The 22,915-nt window shown below is 35.8% G+C and overlaps 6 protein-coding genes across 8 annotated transcripts in view; 2 read left to right on the top strand and 4 right to left on the bottom strand.

The window, feature by feature from the left end:
* LOC149213719 (uncharacterized) overlaps positions 1-2,252 on the bottom strand; it is a 109,225-nt gene extending 106,973 nt beyond the window's left edge. The window contains exons 1-3 of the mRNA XM_089389123.1: positions 1,529-2,252; positions 775-1,225; positions 599-656 (exon numbers count right to left, since the gene is read on the bottom strand). Of these exons, the coding sequence (XP_089245249.1) occupies positions 599-656; positions 775-1,225; positions 1,529-1,606 (587 nt within the window). The 5' untranslated portion in view covers positions 1,607-2,252. The remainder of the gene's footprint in view (positions 1-598; positions 657-774; positions 1,226-1,528) is intronic.
* Positions 2,253-3,727: 1,475 nt separating this feature from the next.
* On the bottom strand, positions 3,728-4,618 carry LOC149213718 (uncharacterized). Its single transcript, XM_089390800.1, has 3 exons — positions 4,562-4,618; positions 3,971-4,309; positions 3,728-3,850 (listed from the first exon to the last, which is right to left on the bottom strand). The coding sequence occupies exons 1-3, from the start codon at positions 4,595-4,597 to the stop codon at positions 3,743-3,745; spliced, it is 483 nt and encodes a 160-aa protein (XP_089246926.1). The 5' UTR covers positions 4,598-4,618; the 3' UTR covers positions 3,728-3,742.
* Positions 4,619-6,838: 2,220 nt separating this feature from the next.
* On the top strand, positions 6,839-7,729 carry LOC149213717 (uncharacterized). The gene is made up of 3 exons (XM_089390799.1): positions 6,839-6,895; positions 7,148-7,486; positions 7,607-7,729. Exons 1-3 carry the CDS (start codon positions 6,860-6,862, stop codon positions 7,712-7,714), a joined length of 483 nt encoding a protein of 160 aa, XP_089246925.1. The 5' UTR covers positions 6,839-6,859; the 3' UTR covers positions 7,715-7,729.
* Positions 7,730-9,203: 1,474 nt separating this feature from the next.
* LOC149213716 (uncharacterized) lies at positions 9,204-10,749 on the top strand. The gene is made up of 2 exons (XM_089389122.1): positions 9,204-9,930; positions 10,234-10,749. The coding sequence occupies exons 1-2, from the start codon at positions 9,853-9,855 to the stop codon at positions 10,747-10,749; spliced, it is 594 nt and encodes a 197-aa protein (XP_089245248.1). The 5' UTR covers positions 9,204-9,852.
* A 6,607-nt stretch (positions 10,750-17,356) lies between these two features.
* LOC149213715 (uncharacterized) lies at positions 17,357-19,682 on the bottom strand. The gene is made up of 11 exons (XM_089389121.1): positions 19,676-19,682; positions 19,465-19,517; positions 19,214-19,336; positions 19,052-19,121; positions 18,921-18,956; positions 18,776-18,835; positions 18,553-18,612; positions 18,298-18,350; positions 18,047-18,169; positions 17,885-17,954; positions 17,357-17,672 (listed from the first exon to the last, which is right to left on the bottom strand). The coding sequence occupies exons 1-11, from the start codon at positions 19,680-19,682 to the stop codon at positions 17,623-17,625; spliced, it is 705 nt and encodes a 234-aa protein (XP_089245247.1). The 3' UTR covers positions 17,357-17,622.
* Positions 19,683-19,713: 31 nt separating this feature from the next.
* On the bottom strand, positions 19,714-20,767 carry LOC149213714 (putative inositol oxygenase). Of its 3 annotated transcripts, none has more exons than XM_089392105.1 (6): positions 20,632-20,767; positions 20,381-20,515; positions 20,219-20,288; positions 20,088-20,123; positions 19,943-20,006; positions 19,720-19,779 (listed from the first exon to the last, which is right to left on the bottom strand). In XM_089392105.1, coding segments are annotated over exons 2-6 (204 nt in total). In that variant the 5' UTR covers positions 20,414-20,515; positions 20,632-20,767; the 3' UTR covers positions 19,720-19,778. The 3 variants fall into 3 exon arrangements, with proteins under 3 accessions (XP_089248232.1, XP_089248231.1, XP_089248230.1); XM_089392104.1 differs by having other exon boundaries at positions 20,381-20,503; positions 20,632-20,754; XM_089392106.1 differs by lacking the exon at positions 20,088-20,123 and having other exon boundaries at positions 19,714-19,779; positions 20,381-20,503; positions 20,632-20,753.
* Positions 20,768-22,915: the final 2,148 nt, after the last annotated feature.

Here is a 22,915-nt window from a genome sequence, read left to right as displayed (position 1 = left end):
CCATTGTCAACTAAGGCCAACCATGTTTATTTTAGGATGGATCAAATGATTCTCAATTATTTTCCTCTGAAATCATGGAGTTGATTCTCTCACCAAAATTTGACATCGATCTCTATACCTTCGCAAACACATAATATTCATTTAATTTCTATTCAAAATATCTTAAAATTAAGCAACCATTGATTATGAGTGTACTTTTCAAACTCATCATAAATTATATCACATACAATAATCACAACATTTCAGAGATATATATATATATATATATATAAAAGCACATACAATACAATAATCACAACATTTCAGAGTGTCTATATATATAGATAATCTATTTAAAATGTATTTTTAATAAAATTTCGATAAAATTGTGATTTATCAATATTGAAAATATATTTTTAATACAGTTTGAAAGACTCTTTAAACAAATATAAAAAAAATCAAACTTAGCATTCTAAAAGTCCCTTTCATATTCCACACAAAATAAAAACAGAGAAAATATGGAAAAAAAACCAACCCAAGAAATATACACCACTAGTCTTAAATTTGGTTGTATAATAACCCAGCCGTATAACGCACTAAGAAAAGTGCCTTGTTATACCTGTTTCTTTCATTATTCCAAACATTAAAAGGCGTTTCCAAAATCCTACGGAAAAAATCTATAAATATAAGTATAATCGTAATAAAGTATATGTTTTTATTTTGATTGTTTTAATAGTTATTTGGTCATGTTTTGTGTGGCAAGGGCTAACCAGCCATATATTGAGTCATAAATACCCTTGCCATCTATGTATGTGGTGCACAAACTTGGGATGGCATACATAACTCCGGCGGGCGACTTCGCGTTTCCGGTGACATACCCGGGACCCACCAACGAGGCCCGCCCGCCCCGTCCCTCCGTTCCTGCCATCCACGTCAGCGCACCGGGACCCATTTTCATTTGAAACCCTTCCCTCGCGCCCATTTCATTAAAATTCATTTTCGAACGTGGATTCCTCTGCAACCTGCTCTGCGCATCCGCTGCTAACAACCTCTGCATCCTGCTCTGCATATCCTCTGCAACCTGCTCTACGCCTGCTCTGCGCATCCGCTGCAACCATCCGCTGGTTTCTGTGAGCGTGAAAACGATTAAACCGACTACGAGAAGTACAGCAGAAACATATTCATGCACAGGATACTTCCGCTTCAGCCCAGGTATAAAAGCTCCCATCACCATCACCGGTAGAACCTGATCAATTCGATCAAAGGTAAATAATTTCAGCTCTAATTGATGTCTGAGATTTTATCCGTCACAGAACCGATACAGAGGTCCTCAAAACAAAATCCAGCAATAATATTCAAATTTGGAGCATACCATTATATTTTGAATCGAGTACAGATTAAAAAAAGAGTACCCAAATTCGCAAAACACATTAAATAATCAAAATAACTGTAAATGGCTGCCTGTTTTGAATGTGAAGACCATGATCTGAGTTATACTCCTCTATCATCATTGCCTTTTAAAGCAAAATTGTGTTTTGCAGATACCTACCTTTGTAGATTTGAACATCAGCTGAGCAGGATAATTAAGAAAAGCAAGGGATCCTTTGGTCAGTCCATGGGATCCCATAAGAACAGCAGAGAGTTTCACATATGTTTTCCATGGATTTACGATGTGCTTTACTCTGAAGCCCTGCAAATAAATAAGAACCAAGTACACGAAACCTTGTACAAAAGTGAAATACCATCCATAGCTGCAAAAAAAATGAAAACACCGAACCTCAGTAAGGGTAAACCATTGCTGAAATTCTATCCCAGGAATCAATCAACAGAATAAAAACAAATAGAAGCCATAACCAAAGAAAATTATAAAGCTAAACAGACGTCGCATGAAACTTTAAAGCGTACCTGAATTGCAGCCTGTTATATACGTATTCCTGCAAACATAAACAGGGTTAAGCAGCTTTACTAAATTATATTTCTCATTTTGAGATTCAAAGTTCAAACATCAACTCGTTTTCAACAAAAAAATACCGATATCACAGATTTCTTCACTGCAGTGTTGAAACTTCTTTCAAACCCGAGATGCAAGAAACCATATAAATTTCTACTTAAATTTCCAAAGATTTCACTAAGAACATCAAATTTGATACTATGCCATTTAGATTTGCAGTGAAATCTTCCACGATCATCAAATTTCTCCGAAGCATCTCTCCAATAGAGAAATAATGAAAAAGAAATTATGCCTTCTCTATTTTGGAGAGCAAGAAACGAGATTGAACAGTAACAGAATGCAATTTCAAGATAATACGCAGGTACCCGCAAAGAAACGAATTTCAAGACAATATACAGGTAACCAGAGAGGAAGGATTTAAAGGATGGGCAAGGAATTCATTTCCCGTAGGAGAAATCACTCCCTTTAAACTACTCATTGACATAAAAACCAGTTTATGCTGGGATATATATAGCCATATCCTTCCAGGTCTCACAGGCATCAACACATTGAAACAAAAGGTAAAATCTCCTAACAGAATTCCCTTCAAGCATGCATTCTCTTTCATGCCCTTTCTCTTTAATCCCCTTCCAGCATGCATTGTCTTTAATCTTTAACCAGACTAAAGAGTCCAAGCACACCATGGTACAATCTTTCAAAATTACAGCAACCTTTGGCTTACCTCACAGACACCATTGATCAAATATCCAAAGAAGAATCCAAAACTGCACAGCAAAAGCTGCTGCCATTTAGGCCTTCCAGTGAGCGTTATGCCGATCAAAGTCTTCTGCAAGCTTGTTTGGATAAACAATCCGCTTTCTGGTTGTGCTCAGATGTTATGAAAGTATATTTCGGAAAATCTGATTTTAAATGGCTTGTCCATAAAAGGACATGGATATGCTTAATGAACTATTTTTACCTTGATAATCCCAAAAAAATAATGTCTCACATCAATACTTCTCTGTCTTCTAGATCGCCTGATGTCTCCAACTCCTCCTAGAACTATTGCCATCAAAATGGAGATCACTTAGATTCCTGAAAGTTGTATACCTCTTTCTCCACATCGATTGGGAGATTTTGTAGTTGCCCTGTCAAAATACCCCTAAGAGATTTTTGTTTGAGATATGATACCGCTTTCAATGATTGCTTGAATTCATTTTATATCTAGTTACAATGGACGGGCAAGAGCTTCTATTTCTAGTTTCCCTGTCTCTTTCACTCAAAGAGAATAAGCACACTGCCATCATGGAATCCTCCAACATAGCCATCTGCAGCTTCCACATCCATATTCAAATGGATGTTGGTCATAGACCTCAGCCTTCGGTATCAACATGGAAGGTCCATAGAATAGACTCATCTGCCTTGCCATGATTATAATCCCTTACAACATCAACAACATGAAGCATTTATGCATTCAAAATCATTATCTGCTCAGCCATATCTAAGCATATGAAGAATGATACAACCTTTTAGGTTGTTAATTAGGCTGAAGTTATGTAAAAGCCTTAAGCACTAGTAAAGAACATGACTAAAAAATTTAAAACATAAATACATTGACTATAATAATGATTTCCTGAATCATTAATAATGATTTCTCAAATTTTGTTTTGCAATTGTCATATTTTTGACTGCCCTTTACAGCCCAGAAACTTCGGCAATCATCACTCACAGAAGCACAGGGGAGATTTATTTAGGATATCAAAGGGTTTTTTGTCACAACTAAAATAAATACTTGAAGCGGCTTGGTATGGACTCCTCAAAGAGGTTGAACATTTAATACTCACCTTTTGGTGTATATTTTGATCCTCTGCCAGTTTCTTCTTCAACAGGACAGTCATTAGTTCTCTTGTCACCTCTAGAAATTTTTCGAGACAGAACTTTCTGCAATGTTAAGCAGGTGAAAATTTTAGTTTGTTGTAATCCATGGTTATGAAGTCCCATTCAGTAACTTGCAGGACAGAGAAATTTCAAACTAAATAATAACAGATAATGATCACTTACAGTAAGCTTTGGGTTTCCAACATCCTTTGCACCAAAATTTTCAGTTGAACTGAAATCTGAAACTTCGATATCTAACTTTACACTCGATATTGATGTTTTGTTATCATTTTCTGCTGAAAAGGAGTGGTCACTGTGATTGTTGCTTACATGCATTTTTGGCATTGGCTGCTCCTCATATAATGCTCCACAAGATGTTAATGAAGTTGAAACTGTCATATGAGGCATACCATTAAGCAATTGGAAATCCTGGCCAGTCACAAAAGAGGTGTCTGATGAATTGAGTAGTGGTTCTGAAGATAATTGTAACAGTGCATCAGTTCTGTTAATCAATGTTGTATTCTGCAACAGGAAAAAGGGGAGAGTTTTAAGTATATTAGACTATCTGAATTACTGTTGCAGCATTTAGCAATCTTCTCTATATAGGACATGGTAATATTCTCAACATATATGTGGTTCTTGATCTTCAAAGAAAACTTCAGATTTGTAGGTCCTGCTGCAGGCAAGGGCACAAATCAAACATTATCTTATCCTATATTCATAAACACAATGCCTCATACAAGATAGCATTACTATATCATACATAAATTGTACCTTTACAAGAACATCCTCAATTATTTTGCAGAGCATGGAATTTGATTTGACAAGATGTTGCTCTGGAGGCCATATCTGATGACTCATCCTCTGACACTTGCTGATGCTGAGGATGTAGCAAAAGAAGCTTTATTTAATTGGAGCAGTGGTAACCATAATTCAATGCTTGTGTAAAATATTTGTATGGTTATTGTATTTTAGGTATATTGTTTTGTACATATTTCTAATGTCTCTCTTCAAAGATGTACTATTTTATCACTGATGTAACATATAAACTCGTTAATATGCTGCTATGGTATGTTGGATGCTATTTTTCTTGAAGTTTTTGGCAGAGGATGTTGTTTTTAATATATTGTCCTGTGCACACCACTTGTGTCTCTATTAAACTATATGCTTATTTCCATTGTATATCACATTTATCTATGCCATCATTCCACACAGAATTCTGAAATATAAATCTGTACATAAATTGTGCAATGTTAAATCAAAAACCATAATAAAATGACGTTATATCAATAGTAACCACAGATTTTCTAGTTTAATTACTTGATGCTTCTTTGTTACAATAGTCCAGCAGCAATCCATTTTCCCTGATCCGTGTGAGGTCATTCATGGATTACATAAAATATGAATCGTCAAAATATAATAAAATCCATTCTTAATAGTTATTTTAATGACAAAGCACCCCATGGATCCAATCAAATTAATGTGAAACCAACTGTGTAACGTAATACACTATTCAACCATTTTGATGATTATGTTATAATTCAATTTGTATCATTTAAAGACTAGTCAATATGATTTTGCAAACTTAGTAGAAAATCCATGACTCCTAATTCTTGTTGTGGCTGCCCTAGTTGAAGCTGTTGGTTCCAGCATGTGATAGTCGATGTTAATTTCAAGTATAAATGATAAATCAAACAGTAGTAAATGACATTTAATCAGGATTGTTCATGATGAGTGCAATCCTATGAGCAGGAGAAATTATTACAATCTTTATAGTTTAATCATTATTAAATAACTAACTAGCTGAACAAAGGACAGGAACTCTGTGAAGGGATTGGTTGATTTGCAGACATTGTAGAAAAGCATTATTGTAATGTGTACAATTGTTAGTAATGGTTCTAACTAATAGGCCACAACACTGAAAGTAATAATATTAGCCATTCATGCCACCAAAGGCTGAGAATGACAAAGAATGAAATAATGGGGTTTGGGTTCTTTTTGAGGCTGAGCTGCTTTAGCTGGGCTTTAATTTTTAGCTTCCTCACTGCTTTTGCATCATCAATTAGAAGCTCTTGCAATAATATTATTGATGTGCTGGATGGCATTGCCCAAGTAGCTAGAAGTTTTCTCCTTAATTCTGTTGGTATTAATCTTGTTTAGTTACATGCTTTGATAGGTAAGTGATACGAACAAAACTATTTTTCTTCTGTATTTCAAGCTAAAGCAAACTGCCTTCTAATTTATATGTAATCAAAATTGGCCAATCAGATCCGCGGATCAAGTTGGCCAATCAAATCCTTCTAGTCTCAGATCTGTGGATCAAGTTGGCCAATCAAAATTGCATGCAGTGAATCCATTTTGCTTGATCATGTTCTTGTTAGTCAAGCAGCATATCATCAGTTTACCCTTTCAAGATGTACATATTTGTGTTGTCATTATTTTATCCTTTCAGGGAATACATATTTATTGATGCAATGGTTTTTACCCTTGACTTGTAGAATTCTCTTCCCACACACGATCCGTCATATTTCAGATTGATGCAGTGTGTAAGACTGTAAGTGCATAAAGGTGCAATGCGTGCATATTTAATGATGTCCTGTTTCTCTTAAAGCAATTCTTTTTGATTTAACATTGCACAATTTATGTACAGATTTATATTTCAGAATTCTGTGTGGAATGATGGCATAGATAAATGTGATATACAATGGAAATAAGCATATAGTTTAATAGAGACACAAGTGGTGTGCACAGGACAATATATTAAAAACAACATCCTCTGCCAAAAACTTCAAGAAAAATAGCATCCAACATACCATAGCAGCATATTAACGAGTTTATATGTTACATCAGTGATAAAATAGTACATCTTTGAAGAGAGACATTAGAAATATGTACAAAACGATATACCTAAAATACAATAACCATACAAATATTTTACACAAGCATTGAATTATGGTTACCACTGCTCCAATTAAATGAAGCTTCTTTTGCTACATCCTCAGCATCAGCAAGTGTCAGAGGATGAGTCATCAGATATGGCCTCCAGAGCAACATCTTGTCAAATCAAATTCCATGCTCTGCAAAATAATTGAGGATGTTCTTGTAAAGGTACAATTTATGTATGATATAGTAATGCTATCTTGTATGAGGCATTGTGTTTATGAATATAGGATAAGATAATGTTTGATTTGTGCCCTTGCCTGCAGCAGGACCTACAAATCTGAAGTTTTCTTTGAAGATCAAGAACCACATATATGTTGAGAATATTACCATGTCCTATATAGAGAAGATTGCTAAATGCTGCAACAGTAATTCAGATAGTCTAATATACTTAAAACTCTCCCCTTTTTCCTGTTGCAGAATACAACATTGATTAACAGAACTGATGCACTGTTACAATTATCTTCAGAACCACTACTCAATTCATCAGACACCTCTTTTGTGACTGGCCAGGATTTCCAATTGCTTAATGGTATGCCTCATATGACAGTTTCAACTTCATTAACATCTTGTGGAGCATTATATGAGGAGCAGCCAATGCCAAAAATGCATGTAAGCAACAATCACAGTGACCACTCCTTTTCAGCAGAAAATGATAACAAAACATCAATATCGAGTGTAAAGTTAGATATCGAAGTTTCAGATTTCAGTTCAACTGAAAATTTTGGTGCAAAGGATGTTGGAAACCCAAAGCTTACTGTAAGTGATCATTATCTGTTATTATTTAGTTTGAAATTTCTCTGTCCTGCAAGTTACTGAATGGGACTTCATAACCATGGATTACAACAAACTAAAATTTTCACCTGCTTAACATTGCAGAAAGTTCTGTCTCGAAAAATTTCTAGAGGTGACAAGAGAACTAATGACTGTCCTGTTGAAGAAGAAACTGGCAGAGGATCAAAATATACACCAAAAGGTGAGTATTAAATGTTCAACCTCTTTGAGGAGTCCATACCAAGCCGCTTCAAGTATTTATTTTAGTTGTGACAAAAAACCCTTTGATATCCTAAATAAATCTCCCCTGTGCTTCTGTGAGTGATGATTGCCGAAGTTTCTGGGCTGTAAAGGGCAGTCAAAAATATGACAATTGCAAAACAAAATTTGAGAAATCATTATTAATGATTCAGGAAATCATTATTATAGTCAATGTATTTATGTTTTAAATTTTTTAGTCATGTTCTTTACTAGTGCTTAAGGCTTTTACATAACTTCAGCCTAATTAACAACCTAAAAGGTTGTATCATTCTTCATATGCTTAGATATGGCTGAGCAGATAATGATTTTGAATGCATAAATGCTTCATGTTGTTGATGTTGTAAGGGATTATAATCATGGCAAGGCAGATGAGTCTATTCTATGGACCTTCCATGTTGATACCGAAGGCTGAGGTCTATGACCAACATCCATTTGAATATGGATGTGGAAGCTGCAGATGGCTATGTTGGAGGATTCCATGATGGCAGTGTGCTTATTCTCTTTGAGTGAAAGAGACAGGGAAACTAGAAATAGAAGCTCTTGCCCGTCCATTGTAACTAGATATAAAATGAATTCAAGCAATCATTGAAAGCGGTATCATATCTCAAACAAAAATCTCTTAGGGGTATTTTGACAGGGCAACTACAAAATCTCCCAATCGATGTGGAGAAAGAGGTATACAACTTTCAGGAATCTAAGTGATCTCCATTTTGATGGCAATAGTTCTAGGAGGAGTTGGAGACATCAGGCGATCTAGAAGACAGAGAAGTATTGATGTGAGACATTATTTTTTTGGGATTATCAAGGTAAAAATAGTTCATTAAGCATATCCATGTCCTTTTATGGACAAGCCATTTAAAATCAGATTTTCCGAAATATACTTTCATAACATCTGAGCACAACCAGAAAGCGGATTGTTTATCCAAACAAGCTTGCAGAAGACTTTGATCGGCATAACGCTCACTGGAAGGCCTAAATGGCAGCAGCTTTTGCTGTGCAGTTTTGGATTCTTCTTTGGATATTTGATCAATGGTGTCTGTGAGGTAAGCCAAAGGTTGCTGTAATTTTGAAAGATTGTACCATGGTGTGCTTGGACTCTTTAGTCTGGTTAAAGATTAAAGACAATGCATGCTGGAAGGGGATTAAAGAGAAAGGGCATGAAAGAGAATGCATGCTTGAAGGGAATTCTGTTAGGAGATTTTACCTTTTGTTTCAATGTGTTGATGCCTGTGAGACCTGGAAGGATATGGCTATATATATCCCAGCATAAACTGGTTTTTATGTCAATGAGTAGTTTAAAGGGAGTGATTTCTCCTACGGGAAATGAATTCCTTGCCCATCCTTTAAATCCTTCCTCTCTGGTTACCTGTATATTGTCTTGAAATTCGTTTCTTTGCGGGTACCTGCGTATTATCTTGAAATTGCATTCTGTTACTGTTCAATCTCGTTTCTTGCTCTCCAAAATAGAGAAGGCATAATTTCTTTTTCATTATTTCTCTATTGGAGAGATGCTTCGGAGAAATTTGATGATCGTGGAAGATTTCACTGCAAATCTAAATGGCATAGTATCAAATTTGATGTTCTTAGTGAAATCTTTGGAAATTTAAGTAGAAATTTATATGGTTTCTTGCATCTCGGGTTTGAAAGAAGTTTCAACACTGCAGTGTGAAGAAATCTGTGATATCGGTATTTTTTTGTTGAAAACGAGTTGATGTTTGAACTTTGAATCTCAAAATGAGAAATATAATTTAGTAAAGCTGCTTAACCCTGTTTATGTTTGCAGGAATACGTATATAACAGGCTGCAATTCAGGTACGCTTTAAAGTTTCATGCGACGTCTGTTTAGCTTTATAATTTTCTTTGGTTATGGCTTCTATTTGTTTTTATTCTGTTGATTGATTCCTGGGATAGAATTTCAGCAATGGTTTACCCTTACTGGGGTTCGGTGTTTTCATTTTTTTTGCAGCTATGGATGGTATTTCACTTTTGTACAAGGTTTCGTGTACTTGGTTCTTATTTATTTGCAGGGCTTCAGAGTAAAGCACATCGTAAATCCATGGAAAACATATGTGAAACTCTCTGCTGTTCTTATGGGATCCCATGGACTGACCAAAGGATCCCTTGCTTTTCTTAATTATCCTGCTCAGCTGATGTTCAAATCTACAAAGGTAGGTATCTGCAAAACACAATTTTGCTTTAAAAGGCAATGATGATAGAGGAGTATAACTCAGATCATGGTCTTCACATTCAAAACAGGCAGCCATTTACAGTTATTTTGATTATTTAATGTGTTTTGCGAATTTGGGTACTCTTTTTTTAATCTGTACTCGATTCAAAATATAATGGTATGCTCCAAATTTGAATATTATTGCTGGATTTTGTTTTGAGGACCTCTGTATCTGTTCTGTGACGGATAAAATCTCAGACATCAATTAGAGCTGAATTTATTTACCTTTGATCGAATTGATCAGGTTCTACCGGTGATGGTGATGGGAGCTTTTATACCTGGGCTGAAGCGGAAGTATCCTGTGCATGAATATGTTTCTGCTGTACTTCTCGTAGTCGGTTTAATCGTTTTCACGCTCGCAGAAACCAGCGGATGGTTGCAGCGGATGCGCAGAGCAGGCGTAGAGCAGGTTGCAGAGGATATGCAGAGCAGGATGCAGAGGTTGTTAGCAGCGGATGCGCAGAGCAGGTTGCAGAGGAATCCACGTTCGAAAATGAATTTTAATGAAATGGGCGCGAGGGAAGGGTTTCAAATGAAAATGGGTCCCGGTGCGCTGACGTGGATGGCAGGAACGGAGGGACGAGGCGGGCGGGCCTCGTTGGTGGGTCCCGGGTATGTCACCGGAAACGCGAAGTCGCCCGCCGGAGTTATGTATGCCATCCCAAGTTTGTGCACCACATACATAGATGGCAAGGGCATTTATGACTCAATATATGGCTGGTTAGCCCTTGCCGTTTTGTGTGATCCGGAATGTTGTTGATGGTAGAAATTTCGGAGAAAAAAGACTTTGTTGAATAGTACAATAAAGCTAATTTTTTGTATTTTGAAGTGATTGAGTATAATAGAGTTGTTATCTATCTTAATCCTAGATTTAATATAGGAATCATAAAAATAAATACTTTCAAATGTAAATTTAAAAATATATATATATTTTTCGTTTTATAGATATATATATTTGTCAAAATGTAAAATAATAAGACTGGTTGAAGTTTTTAACCATAATTTTTATAATAAGATTAGTTGAAGTTTTTAACTATATATTTTTTTTCAATTTTAATTGAAGAACTAAATGAATTATACATCTCCTTCTTATTATGCTTATTAAGAAGTACTTAGATATTTTAATTGTGCTAAGTACTCTCTAATCCAATATGGAATATATATTCTAATGTTATGTAAACATTTTCACATTTTGAATTGGTCAAATTACCAATGGTTTTGAGACTTTGGGTTTTGAGAACTCATAGTTTTTCCCATGGTATCTTTTTATTATATAAGAAAATAAAATATTTTCTTTTAACATTTTCCTTTTATATATAGATATATTTGAAATTGATGGGTCTTTAAATAATGTATTTGAATCCCATGTTGAAATATTTTTGAAAAGTATAAGGTTTAAACATTTTACTCACTTTTTTTTTTTACTTCTAATTACTTTATCTCTCCTTAAAGTTGATATGAAATTATGTTAGGTCATGTGGACATCAAAATATTTTATTTATGAGTAAGAATGAGTGAAATATTTTACCATATTGGGTTGTAATATGAAGTGATTATTGATGTTTTAGAATGCTTTCAATTATAGCTAACTTTAATGCTAATATGCAATTATATTAGGTGATGTGGACATCAAAGTATTTTATATATGACGTAGAATGAGTGAAATATTTTTACCATATTGGGTTGTAATATTTTAGAAAAAAAATCTAGTGTTTATTGATGTTTTAGGATGCTTTTAATTAGAACTAACTAAATGTGCATATAGTCAACATTGCTTTTTTATTTAGAGAATATTTTATTTTTATTTTAAGAGGGATACATGCCAACTTCATGTTGAACACATAGTCATACACTACCCTCATACTAAGCTATTGAATGTGCCAATGGGTGTAATAAATTAAATTGATTGAATTAAAATGTTGAAGGATACATGATTAAATAGAGAAAAAATGTTAATAATAGATATGCTAATCTTACCTAATGCATACATCACTAACTATGCCTAAATTTCGACTCAACATAAATTATCAAATGTTGGAGTAATCATGAGTAATTAGCACACTCCAACATTCTCCTTTAATTACAACTACTAGTCTAAGTCTCATGTACGCTGACAATACTTCACATCAATTCTAAAGCTTCTTTTCCTTCTACATGCAAGTACAAGTTGTTCTTATAACTTTGTTGTATAAGCCTTTTCTTCCTTTTTCTCCAAACTATTTACCTTGCGTATCTTTTCTTTTTCTTTAGCTTTTGCTTTACCGGTATCTTATTTCTCCATATGTCCTTGTCTTTTCTATCTAGTCTCCTTTCTACATTTTCTTGTACATCAGTTGTCACTAATTGAACTTTCCTGTCAACTTTCCTTCTACCGTTGTAGTTATGGTAGTTTATACATACTCAATTCCATCTTCAACATACTTGGGCTTTCTAAGCCACTCATCGAAAATTTGTTATTCAACTTCATAATCAAATTCGACATTCACTGCTAGGTTGTTATCACTTTTTTCTATTGTAATGGTGGTTTCAATTTCATCTTCCATACATGTATATGCATAGTGCCATTTTCTTTCTACATCATAATGATACTTTACATCTCATATATAATAAAAATTTTATTCTATAATTTCTTCAAACTTTTTTCTTTTGTAGTGTTTAAGACGCCTATAGTCTCCTTTGTCTTGTTTATTTCTTTTGCAAACTCTTTTATAACTTCTTTAATCATATCAATCTCTTCCACTTATTTTTCTACAATGTTCACTTCATCAATTGCAATGATTTGTGACTAAAATTGCTGTTGATCGATGTTGCTCCCCTTTTCATTATATGTCATCTTAAGAATATCACGAGCTTCCTTGGACATATTTGTTGCTACAATCCTGTAAAGAATGTTGTCATCGAACCCTTCTTGAATGCGAAACAATGGTATTGAATCATCCTCCTTGTTAGCTATAAGTTGATCTCTTTGATCTTGTATCACTGCCTCATATGTCACTTGACTGAGGGGTTATTCAAACTCATGTGAAACAATATCATATGAATAATCTATTTGTTTTTTATTTCTGATTTTAATATCCAAAATTTCATAATTTCTACCAATACTTTGAAATAACTTAAACCCTTATTCCAATCAATTAGGACACTACAATTGTGGCACTTTGGTTCATTGAACATAGTTCTCTTCAATGAGTAAGGGTAGCCGCTTTTCTTAACCAAAACATGATGAATGAGTACTCTCCACTATGGCTAGGTGGTTATATAGACTACGACAATAGAGAACACTAAACGATGGCTAGTTTAAAACAAGGGAAGCTGCAAGGCAGCGAGTCCCTGCATGAAGTTAACATTTAAGGTTTAGGGCTAAAGATCTACTAGTTCTTCCAATCCTGTATAGTGAGTCCCTCCGAAGCCTAAGTAAAGGTACAGGGCTCTCAGCCAGCCAGGAAGATAAAACAAGTAAAGCCTGGACCAAGTTAAATACAGATTACAAAATTCAAAAGTTGGCGTATGCATCTGCAATTGATCACAGCGTTTGCACTCCCCTTTATGTTCAGTACTGCTGTGTCCTGATGCAACCTGTGTTGAGCTGTTTGTATCAAGGGCATACCTTTATGTTCAGTACTGCTGTCTCCTGATGCAACTTGTGTTGAGCTGGGCTCCAATAAGCTTTTTTGCAAGATACCCATTCTTAGCTTGATGCATCTACACTACTGGGCTCTGTACCTGCATATAGTGTAGTGGAACAAAATTCAAAAGTTGGCGTATGCATCTGCAATTGATCGGTAAACTGACAGTTAGGAAGAAGCATGCTGCTATTCTCAACCTTACATAGGTTAAGCTTAGTTAGCTTCATTAAAACACTTTCGAAAAGGTAATGTGGCTATGTAAGCTATGAAAAGGGCCATTGGTTCATATGCTCTTGCTTCTCCTGCTTTTTTGTCGAATCAATTAATTAACTACTAAGTCTCAAGGAACAGATGCAAGTGTAACAAGGGTACTTTTCAGAAAACATATAGAAATATTTCTTCTTCTTCAATAAATGTCAAGGCTGAAGTACCAGTTTCGGTAACGTATATAGGGGGGTTGCTATATCGGTGTTTTGATAAGACCTGTAAGTAGAGACTGCGTCAACTTCTTCTGAAACTCAGACAACAGGCAATCATAAATGTCAAAATAGTAAACAAGAAAGAGTGTAAGACTGTAGAATAGATCAATGAAATAGGGATCAAACACGAGCTCCTCCAAATAAACTCAAGCTGTTTTATTAACTATGGCCTGCAATATTACATGATATATTACTGGAAAGGGTCATCCACAAGCCTATTGTGCCAACTCAGGAGATGTTGCAACATCTATTGAAGTTTTGGGCTTGCACTAGTTTCAGTAATACATAAATCGAGGGATTTCAAAACAATGCACGAGTTTATGTTGCTAGCCCAAAATCACACAATTGCAATAGAAATAGTCACATGAGCACTATATACCAAAGATCTGAACATTATTGAATAACTAACTTGCAGAGAATCATCATCAATTCAGGACACAAGTAACATGAAAACCACCGTGAAGCTTACATTTGACCTTGAAAATAAGCATTTCTTATGACAGATTGTAACATGTGAAGAATACAAGACAAGCACGAATGCTAACAATTAGGACATTAGACCGGCATCCGAGCAGAGACGATAGAAGCATAAAAAATGCGAGTTGCACCACCATGGCAGACCCAAATGCATATTTGAAGCATCCGTCGTACACCTGTAACAGAGAAGGAAGCGGGGAAATAAGACAATGCGTAAAATAATGCAAAAATAGGCTTGAGATTCAGAATTACTTGTTGTAGTTTCATATGCTCTTCGTTAGAGATGTTATTGTTTTCTTGGTTTCTTTTTTCTTTGTCTTTCGACTTTTACGATGTCAATAATCAGAAGAGCCATGAGAACAAGTGCTAAGAGAAACAATGTCGCGAGTTGAGTAAGTTGGCTTATGCTAATGGATTCCATGTTATGTGAAGCGGGGAGATGTATGTGAATATCCAGGTGCAGAAGAGGCCAATTTATAAAAAAGTTCAACGTGTTTGTAAGCTGGTTTTAAGTGTGAATGGAGCTAAAATACTTGAAGCTCGGATGGAGCAGGCCAGTATTTAATGGTCGGCATAAAACGAAAAGCTTACGTTAAGTGAGCAATCGGTGCAATTAAGTGATCGATATGACATGGGGAGCAAATGGCATATGGAATGATGTATGTGGCGGCAGAAGTAAATGCGAAATTAGGTGATGTATCTGACATCGGGCAATCTTGGTGGTAGATTGGGTCGAAGCTATTCTAATAAACAATTGGCTAGACAGGAGATCTATGTCAATATCTAGGTGCAGAAATAAGTACATATACGGATTGATTTGGAATGGAGCTGAAATACTTGAAGATCAGATTGGAGCAGGCCAGTATTTAATGATGGGCATAAAACGAAAACCTTACGTTAAGTGAGCGATCGGTGCAATTAGGTGATGTGGCGGCAGTAGTAAATGCGAAATTAGGTGGCTGTGGCCAGTGTGCCCACAAGAAGAGCATCTTAACCAGCCAAATTTCTTGAAGATAGCCCCTTTGAGCCTGTTGCGGTAGATTAAATATGTTGTTGTTATAGAAGACAGTAAGGCAAAACATATGCCATAACTGTCTGAGACATTGTTATCATACAATTGAGTTGTACTTGAATGTTATGTGTCTTATATGCTTTCTTGAACATTATACAAAACATCCTTTTGTATAATTTTATATCAAACTTCTGGATTGACTAAGCAAATAGGACTAGACAATACCGGTCAACACTGAATGTGGAACCGTAATAGACAATGATTAACAGGTGAGGCTAGGTTTATGTTACCCTATTACCATTGACCTGTTGCTAGTAGTGATTTACGTATGAGAGTTGTGATCGAATACAGGAAACCCAGTAATATGCAACAACAACAATGGTCTAAGCAATGGGAATAGCACTAATCTAATGCTTATCTGACTAATCAAGTATGGATATCACATTACTCACCACTCTTTATCCCGAATCAATAGAGATCATAGGTAAGACGTATGGGTATAGAAGTTGTGTTTGAATCAACCAAGCTCGTGTATGTGTCTTATTTGCATGATATCACAACCTCTAAGCTCATATTGATGAGTAACAAGTCAATGTGTTTCATAGCTCAATGGGTGTACAGGTATGTCTAACACTCACTATGCTTATCTCCATAATGGAGTTGAATACCAACCTTATAAAGCTCTAAGCTAATATGGAAACATAGAATGTATCTATACAGCAGCGTATAGGATATAGACCTTTAATGCGTACCTGAAAAAGTGCACAACATGCATGTGTGCATCCTATGTTGTACAAAGGCCTAGGGTTACACAGACAGTAGGCAAAATAAGACGTTGTTGCAACCTGAAACATGTATGTTTTAATGGCCAGAGGTCTGTTTCACAACTTTTTAAACGTTGCCTTAGCTTCTATAAATGAAATGGGAATAGCTTCTTTCAATGGAATGAGAAGTGACTCAGTCAATTAGGCCTTTAATGCATACCTGACAAACTGTACAGAAGCTCGTGTGCATCGTACGTTAAGCAGAGGATAGGGTTGAATCCATGTGGAGAGACAGTTGCAACTTCAGCTCATGTTTATTGGCAAGCAATATTTCAATAGTTCCAAGTCTATTGAGCCATAAATAAATTGGAGCAATACTTCCAAGTCTATTGAACCTATATTAAAGAAATTAAAGCAATATATCGGCACTGTTGAATCGAAACAGTATCCAACCATAAACATATAACATATATTATCCCGTGTATTAATAGCTCAATAACCTGGTAAATAAGCCTGGTCATGTTTATTCACTCAGCTAAACGGCATTGAAGGGAGGTGGTATATTGGAAAGCAATTTAAATTCAAATCTTGCAATGGGTGTATCACCTGCAGCAATATTGAATGTTGGATAGCTGTAAGCATAGATACATAGATATGAGTAATTAAGGTTGTTAATTAGTTATGGTAAGATAGAGGACCATACTTTAACATAGATATGAGTAATTAAGGTTGTTAATTAGTTATGGTAAGATAGAGGACCATACTTTAACAGGTCGCCTGAATTCATCAGAAATCTTTGTTGGCGGAGTTTTCACTGATCCCACAATGTCCAGTGAACCAACAATCTGGTTTAGTATCAAAAAGTGCCAGGTGATTCGCTAGTATCTAAATTAATAGGAATGTATGTTTAAGCCAATATGGTGGTATTTGATAAAAAGCAGTCAGCATAGTCATTCAGATCAAACAGTAGTAAAAAAAATGTTTCAAGTGGATATTAAGTCAATTCAACTGATACAAGAGTCCAAAATATTAGTAGCCTGCTTCATTTTCATTGAGTTGCCAATAGTTACAACAACATTTTCCAGTTGCAGGATCAGATCAATCTCTATTTTTACCTAGAACAAAATGAACAATAGAGAGATGACTGATCCCTGATCAATGCATTGACATCTAATCAGTCCAAAGAGCAAGGAGATCCCCCTCCTAGATAGGAGGTCCACTTGAGAGTTCTGTTCCTTGAAGATGTGGCAGAAAGAAATCAAATTGAATCATTCTTTATAGCTTGGATTTGCAAGAGCCAGTGGGATAGTGAGGGGACAGTTTCACTGCAAAGAAAAACAAGAGAGTTTTGTGTAAGATTCAAATTCACATGTTATTAAAATAATTGAAAATTTGCAGTTCCTTACTGAAATTATTCACTCAATTGTCAATACGATGCAAAGCTGTAACAAAATACACCATCCATTAGATGTGTTATTAGTCCAGTCAAATCAGAACTTTCAGGTTTACAAAGAAAATGAGATATTGTTTTGCTTACGGTAGAAAGAGTGAAATCTTATGACGAAGAGAGCTGCAAGAGGTAACGTTGTGTTATTCATTTTAGCAACCTGTTCAATCCATCAATGAATAAAACAATCAAACATTCTATGTAGGCATGAAATGAAGTGATATGTTGGCTTATTTTCTGAAAGTATATTACCAGGTACATGTACTCATCGTGACCCCATGACATAAGAACGTTGTCCAGCCCACATTTTTCAGAGTACACCCCGTTTTTGGTGTTGTATTTTGGGTTGTCAAAATCTGGATTGTCCTTGAAAAACTACACACAACAATATGAAAGACCTTTTAATCATTGGTAATTACAAGAAATTTGCAATGGACCAAGAACAAAGTTTTTCAGAAAAATACCAAGTTGCAAAATGAACAGAGAAGCTAGATATACATTACCTCGTGGTGAACAATGGTTTCACTGAAAGGGCATCCCAAAGGAAAAGTGTCACCTGTATAAATTTAAATATGCAAGTTTTTTTTATTAGACATGATTAACAACCAATTCAGTCCATTGCCCAGAACAATCCAGCATCTGCGAATTATAACTAAAATATCATTCAGGACTCTTTAGGAAGCTAAATGCATGAGAGATGTAAATGATGGATACATTCCATTTCATTTTACAGTGGTTAATGTTCACTGAGCTCTCACCAACAACTGCCCATTGAGGCTCCCCTCCAAAGTTAGGATGCAGTAGTACCTTGCCCAGATCTGCATGCATTTTCTCAATCACAATTTCATCTATAACTCAATCACAACTCAACTAGAAGTATAATCCTATGACATATACTGAAATAGATTATTGTTGAACTAATCTCAGTTGGTTTGCTGCACAAGTTAGTATTCAAAGAGTTAGAAGGGGTGCAACTCATACCATGGATGAGGCCAGTCAAATGAGGATTTGCAAGAGCCAGTGGGATAGTGAGGGGACAGTTTCACTGCAAAGAAAAACAAGAGAGTTTTGTGTAAGATTCAAATTCACATGTTATTAAAATAATTGAAAATTTGCAGTTCCTTACTGAAATTATTCACTCCATTGTCAATACGATGCAAAGCTGTAACAAAATACACCATCCATTAGATGTGTTATTAGTCCAGTCAAATCAGAACTTTCAGGTTTACAAAGAAAATGAGATATTGTTTTGCTTACGGTAGAAAGAGTGAAATCTTATGACGAAGAGAGCTGCAGGAGGTAATGTTGTGTTATTCATTTTAGCAACCTGTTCAATCCATCAATGAATAAAACAATCAAACATTCTATGTAGGCATGAAATGAAGTGATATGTTGGCTTATTTTCTGAAAGTATATTACCAGGTACATGTACTCATCGTGACCCCATGACATAAGAACGTTGTCCAGCCCACATTTTTCAGAGTACACCCCGTTTTTGGTGTTGTATTTTGGGTTGTCAAAATCTGGATTGTCCTTGAAAAACTACACACAACACTATGAAAGACCTTTTAATCATTGGTAATTACAAGAAATTTGCAATGGACCAAGAACAAAGTTTTTCAGAAAAATACCAAGTTGCAAAATGAACAGAGAAGCTAGATATACATTACCTCGTGGTGAACAATGGTTTCACTGAAAGGGCATCCCAAAGGAAAAGTGTCACCTGTATAAATTTAAATATGCAAGTTTTTTTTATTAGACATGATTAACAACCAATTCAGTCCATTGCCCAGAACAATCCAGCATCTGCGAATTATAACTAAAATATCATTCAGGACTCTTTAGGAAGCTAAATGCATGAGAGATGTAAATGATGGATACATTCCATTTCATTTTACAGTGGTTAATGTTCACTGAGCTCTCACCAACAACTGCCCATTGAGGCTCCCCTCCAAAGTTAGGATGCAGTAGTACCTTGCCCAGATCTGCATGCATTTTCTCAATCACAATTTCATCTATAACTCAATCACAACTCAACTAGAAGTATAATCCTATGACATATACTGAAATAGATTATTGTTGAACTAATCTCAGTTGGTTTGCTGCACAAGTTAGTATTCAAAGAGTTAGAAGGGGTGCAACTCATACCATGGATGAGGCCAGTCAAATGAGGATTTGCAAGAGCCAGTGGGATAGTGAGGGGACAGTTTCACTGCAAAGAAAAACAAGAGAGTTTTGTGTAAGATTCAAATTCACATGTTATTAAAATAATTGAAAATTTGCAGTTCCTTACTGAAATTATTCACTCCATTGTCAATACGATGCAAAGCTGTAACAAAATACACCATCCATTAGATGTGTTATTAGTCCAGTCAAATCAGAACTTTCAGGTTTACAAAGAAAATGAGATATTGTTTTGCTTACGGTAGAAAGAGTGAAATCTTATGACGAAGAGAGCTGCAGGAGGTAATGTTGTGTTATTCATTTTAGCAACCTGTTCAATCCATCAATGAATAAAACAATCAAACATTCTATGTAGGCATGAAATGAAGTGATATGTTGGCTTATTTTCTGAAAGTATATTACCAGGTACATGTACTCATCGTGACCCCATGACATAAGAACGTTGTCCAGCCCACATTTTTCAGAGTACACCCCGTTTTTGGTGTTGTATTTTGGGTTGTCAAAATCTGGATTGTCCTTGAAAAACTACACACAACACTATGAAAGACCTTTTAATCATTGGTAATTACAAGAAATTTGCAATGGACCAAGAACAAAGTTTTTCAGAAAAATACCAAGTTGCAAAATGAACAGAGAAGCTAGATATACATTACCTCGTGGTGAACAATGGTTTCACTGAAAGGGCATCCCAAAGGAAAAGTGTCACCTGTATAAATTCAAATATGCAAGTTTTTTTTATTAGACATGATTAACGGCAAGGGCTAACCAGCCATATATTGAGTCATAAATGCCCTTGCCATCTATGTATGTGGTGCACAAACTTGGGATGGCATACATAACTCCGGCGGGCGACTTCGCGTTTCCGGTGACATACCCGGGACCCACCAACGAGGCCCGCCCGCCCCGTCCCTCCGTTCCTGCCATCCACGTCAGCGCACCGGGACCCATTTTCATTTGAAACCCTTCCCTCGCGCCCATTTCATTAAAATTCATTTTCGAACGTGGATTCCTCTGCAACCTGCTCTGCGCATCCGCTGCTAACAACCTCTGCATCCTGCTCTGCATATCCTCTGCAACCTGCTCTACGCCTGCTCTGCGCATCCGCTGCAACCATCCGCTGGTTTCTGTGAGCGTGAAAACGATTAAACCGACTACGAGAAGTACAGCAGAAACATATTCATGCACAGGATACTTCCGCTTCAGCCCAGGTATAAAAGCTCCCATCACCATCACCGGTAGAACCTGATCAATTCGATCAAAGGTAAATAATTTCAGCTCTAATTGATGTCTGAGATTTTATCCGTCACAGAACCGATACAGAGGTCCTCAAAACAAAATCCAGCAATAATATTCAAATTTGGAGCATACCATTATATTTTGAATCGAGTACAGATTAAAAAAAGAGTACCCAAATTCGCAAAACACATTAAATAATCAAAATAACTGTAAATGGCTGCCTGTTTTGAATGTGAAGACCATGATCTGAGTTATACTCCTCTATCATCATTGCCTTTTAAAGCAAAATTGTGTTTTGCAGATACCTACCTTTGTAGATTTGAACATCAGCTGAGCAGGATAATTAAGAAAAGCAAGGGATCCTTTGGTCAGTCCATGGGATCCCATAAGAACAGCAGAGAGTTTCACATATGTTTTCCATGGATTTACGATGTGCTTTACTCTGAAGCCCTGCAAATAAATAAGAACCAAGTACACGAAACCTTGTACAAAAGTGAAATACCATCCATAGCTGCAAAAAAAATGAAAACACCGAACCTCAGTAAGGGTAAACCATTGCTGAAATTCTATCCCAGGAATCAATCAACAGAATAAAAACAAATAGAAGCCATAACCAAAGAAAATTATAAAGCTAAACAGACGTCGCATGAAACTTTAAAGCGTACCTGAATTGCAGCCTGTTATATACGTATTCCTGCAAACATAAACAGGGTTAAGCAGCTTTACTAAATTATATTTCTCATTTTGAGATTCAAAGTTCAAACATCAACTCGTTTTCAACAAAAAAATACCGATATCACAGATTTCTTCACTGCAGTGTTGAAACTTCTTTCAAACCCGAGATGCAAGAAACCATATAAATTTCTACTTAAATTTCCAAAGATTTCACTAAGAACATCAAATTTGATACTATGCCATTTAGATTTGCAGTGAAATCTTCCACGATCATCAAATTTCTCCGAAGCATCTCTCCAATAGAGAAATAATGAAAAAGAAATTATGCCTTCTCTATTTTGGAGAGCAAGAAACGAGATTGAACAGTAACAGAATGCAATTTCAAGATAATACGCAGGTACCCGCAAAGAAACGAATTTCAAGACAATATACAGGTAACCAGAGAGGAAGGATTTAAAGGATGGGCAAGGAATTCATTTCCCGTAGGAGAAATCACTCCCTTTAAACTACTCATTGACATAAAAACCAGTTTATGCTGGGATATATATAGCCATATCCTTCCAGGTCTCACAGGCATCAACACATTGAAACAAAAGGTAAAATCTCCTAACAGAATTCCCTTCAAGCATGCATTCTCTTTCATGCCCTTTCTCTTTAATCCCCTTCCAGCATGCATTGTCTTTAATCTTTAACCAGACTAAAGAGTCCAAGCACACCATGGTACAATCTTTCAAAATTACAGCAACCTTTGGCTTACCTCACAGACACCATTGATCAAATATCCAAAGAAGAATCCAAAACTGCACAGCAAAAGCTGCTGCCATTTAGGCCTTCCAGTGAGCGTTATGCCGATCAAAGTCTTCTGCAAGCTTGTTTGGATAAACAATCCGCTTTCTGGTTGTGCTCAGATGTTATGAAAGTATATTTCGGAAAATCTGATTTTAAATGGCTTGTCCATAAAAGGACATGGATATGCTTAATGAACTATTTTTACCTTGATAATCCCAAAAAAATAATGTCTCACAT

This window comes from Pinus tabuliformis, chromosome 1_1, assembly GCF_031772625.1.
Source record: "Pinus tabuliformis cultivar Carrire ecotype Pingquan chromosome 1_1, CPIR1, whole genome shotgun sequence".
Classification (NCBI taxonomy): domain Eukaryota; kingdom Viridiplantae; phylum Streptophyta; class Pinopsida; order Pinales; family Pinaceae; genus Pinus; species Pinus tabuliformis.
Note: the sequence above shows the minus strand (reverse complement) of the source record. Positions and strands in the feature narration are given on the sequence as shown.

Coding starts and splice junctions, on each gene's coding strand:
- LOC149213715 (XM_089389121.1), bottom strand. Junction 18,351..18,552: donor GCCTCAATGGGCAGTTGTTG/GTGAGAGCTCAG, acceptor AAATTTATACAG/GTGACACTTTTCCTTTGGGA. Junction 17,955..18,046: donor ACGATGAGTACATGTACCTG/GTAATATACTTT, acceptor TGGATTGAACAG/GTTGCTAAAATGAATAACAC.
- LOC149213716 (XM_089389122.1), top strand. CDS start 9,853: ATGGGATCCCATGGACTGACCAAAGGATCCCTTGCTTTTCTTAATTAT. Junction 9,931..10,233: donor TGATGTTCAAATCTACAAAG/GTAGGTATCTGC, acceptor CGAATTGATCAG/GTTCTACCGGTGATGGTGAT.
- LOC149213718 (XM_089390800.1), bottom strand. CDS start 4,597: ATGCTCTGCAAAATAATTGAGGATGTTCTTGTAAAG. Junction 4,310..4,561: donor TTGAGGATGTTCTTGTAAAG/GTACAATTTATG, acceptor TTCCTGTTGCAG/AATACAACATTGATTAACAG. Junction 3,851..3,970: donor TTGGAAACCCAAAGCTTACT/GTAAGTGATCAT, acceptor TTAACATTGCAG/AAAGTTCTGTCTCGAAAAAT.
- LOC149213714 (XM_089392105.1), bottom strand. CDS start 20,413: ATGTCATGGGGTCACGATGAGTACATGTACCTG. Junction 20,289..20,380: donor ACGATGAGTACATGTACCTG/GTAATATACTTT, acceptor TGGATTGAACAG/GTTGCTAAAATGAATAACAC. Junction 20,124..20,218: donor AAGATTTCACTCTTTCTACC/GTAAGCAAAACA, acceptor ATTTTGTTACAG/CTTTGCATCGTATTGACAAT.
- LOC149213717 (XM_089390799.1), top strand. CDS start 6,860: ATGCTCTGCAAAATAATTGAGGATGTTCTTGTAAAG. Junction 6,896..7,147: donor TTGAGGATGTTCTTGTAAAG/GTACAATTTATG, acceptor TTCCTGTTGCAG/AATACAACATTGATTAACAG. Junction 7,487..7,606: donor TTGGAAACCCAAAGCTTACT/GTAAGTGATCAT, acceptor TTAACATTGCAG/AAAGTTCTGTCTCGAAAAAT.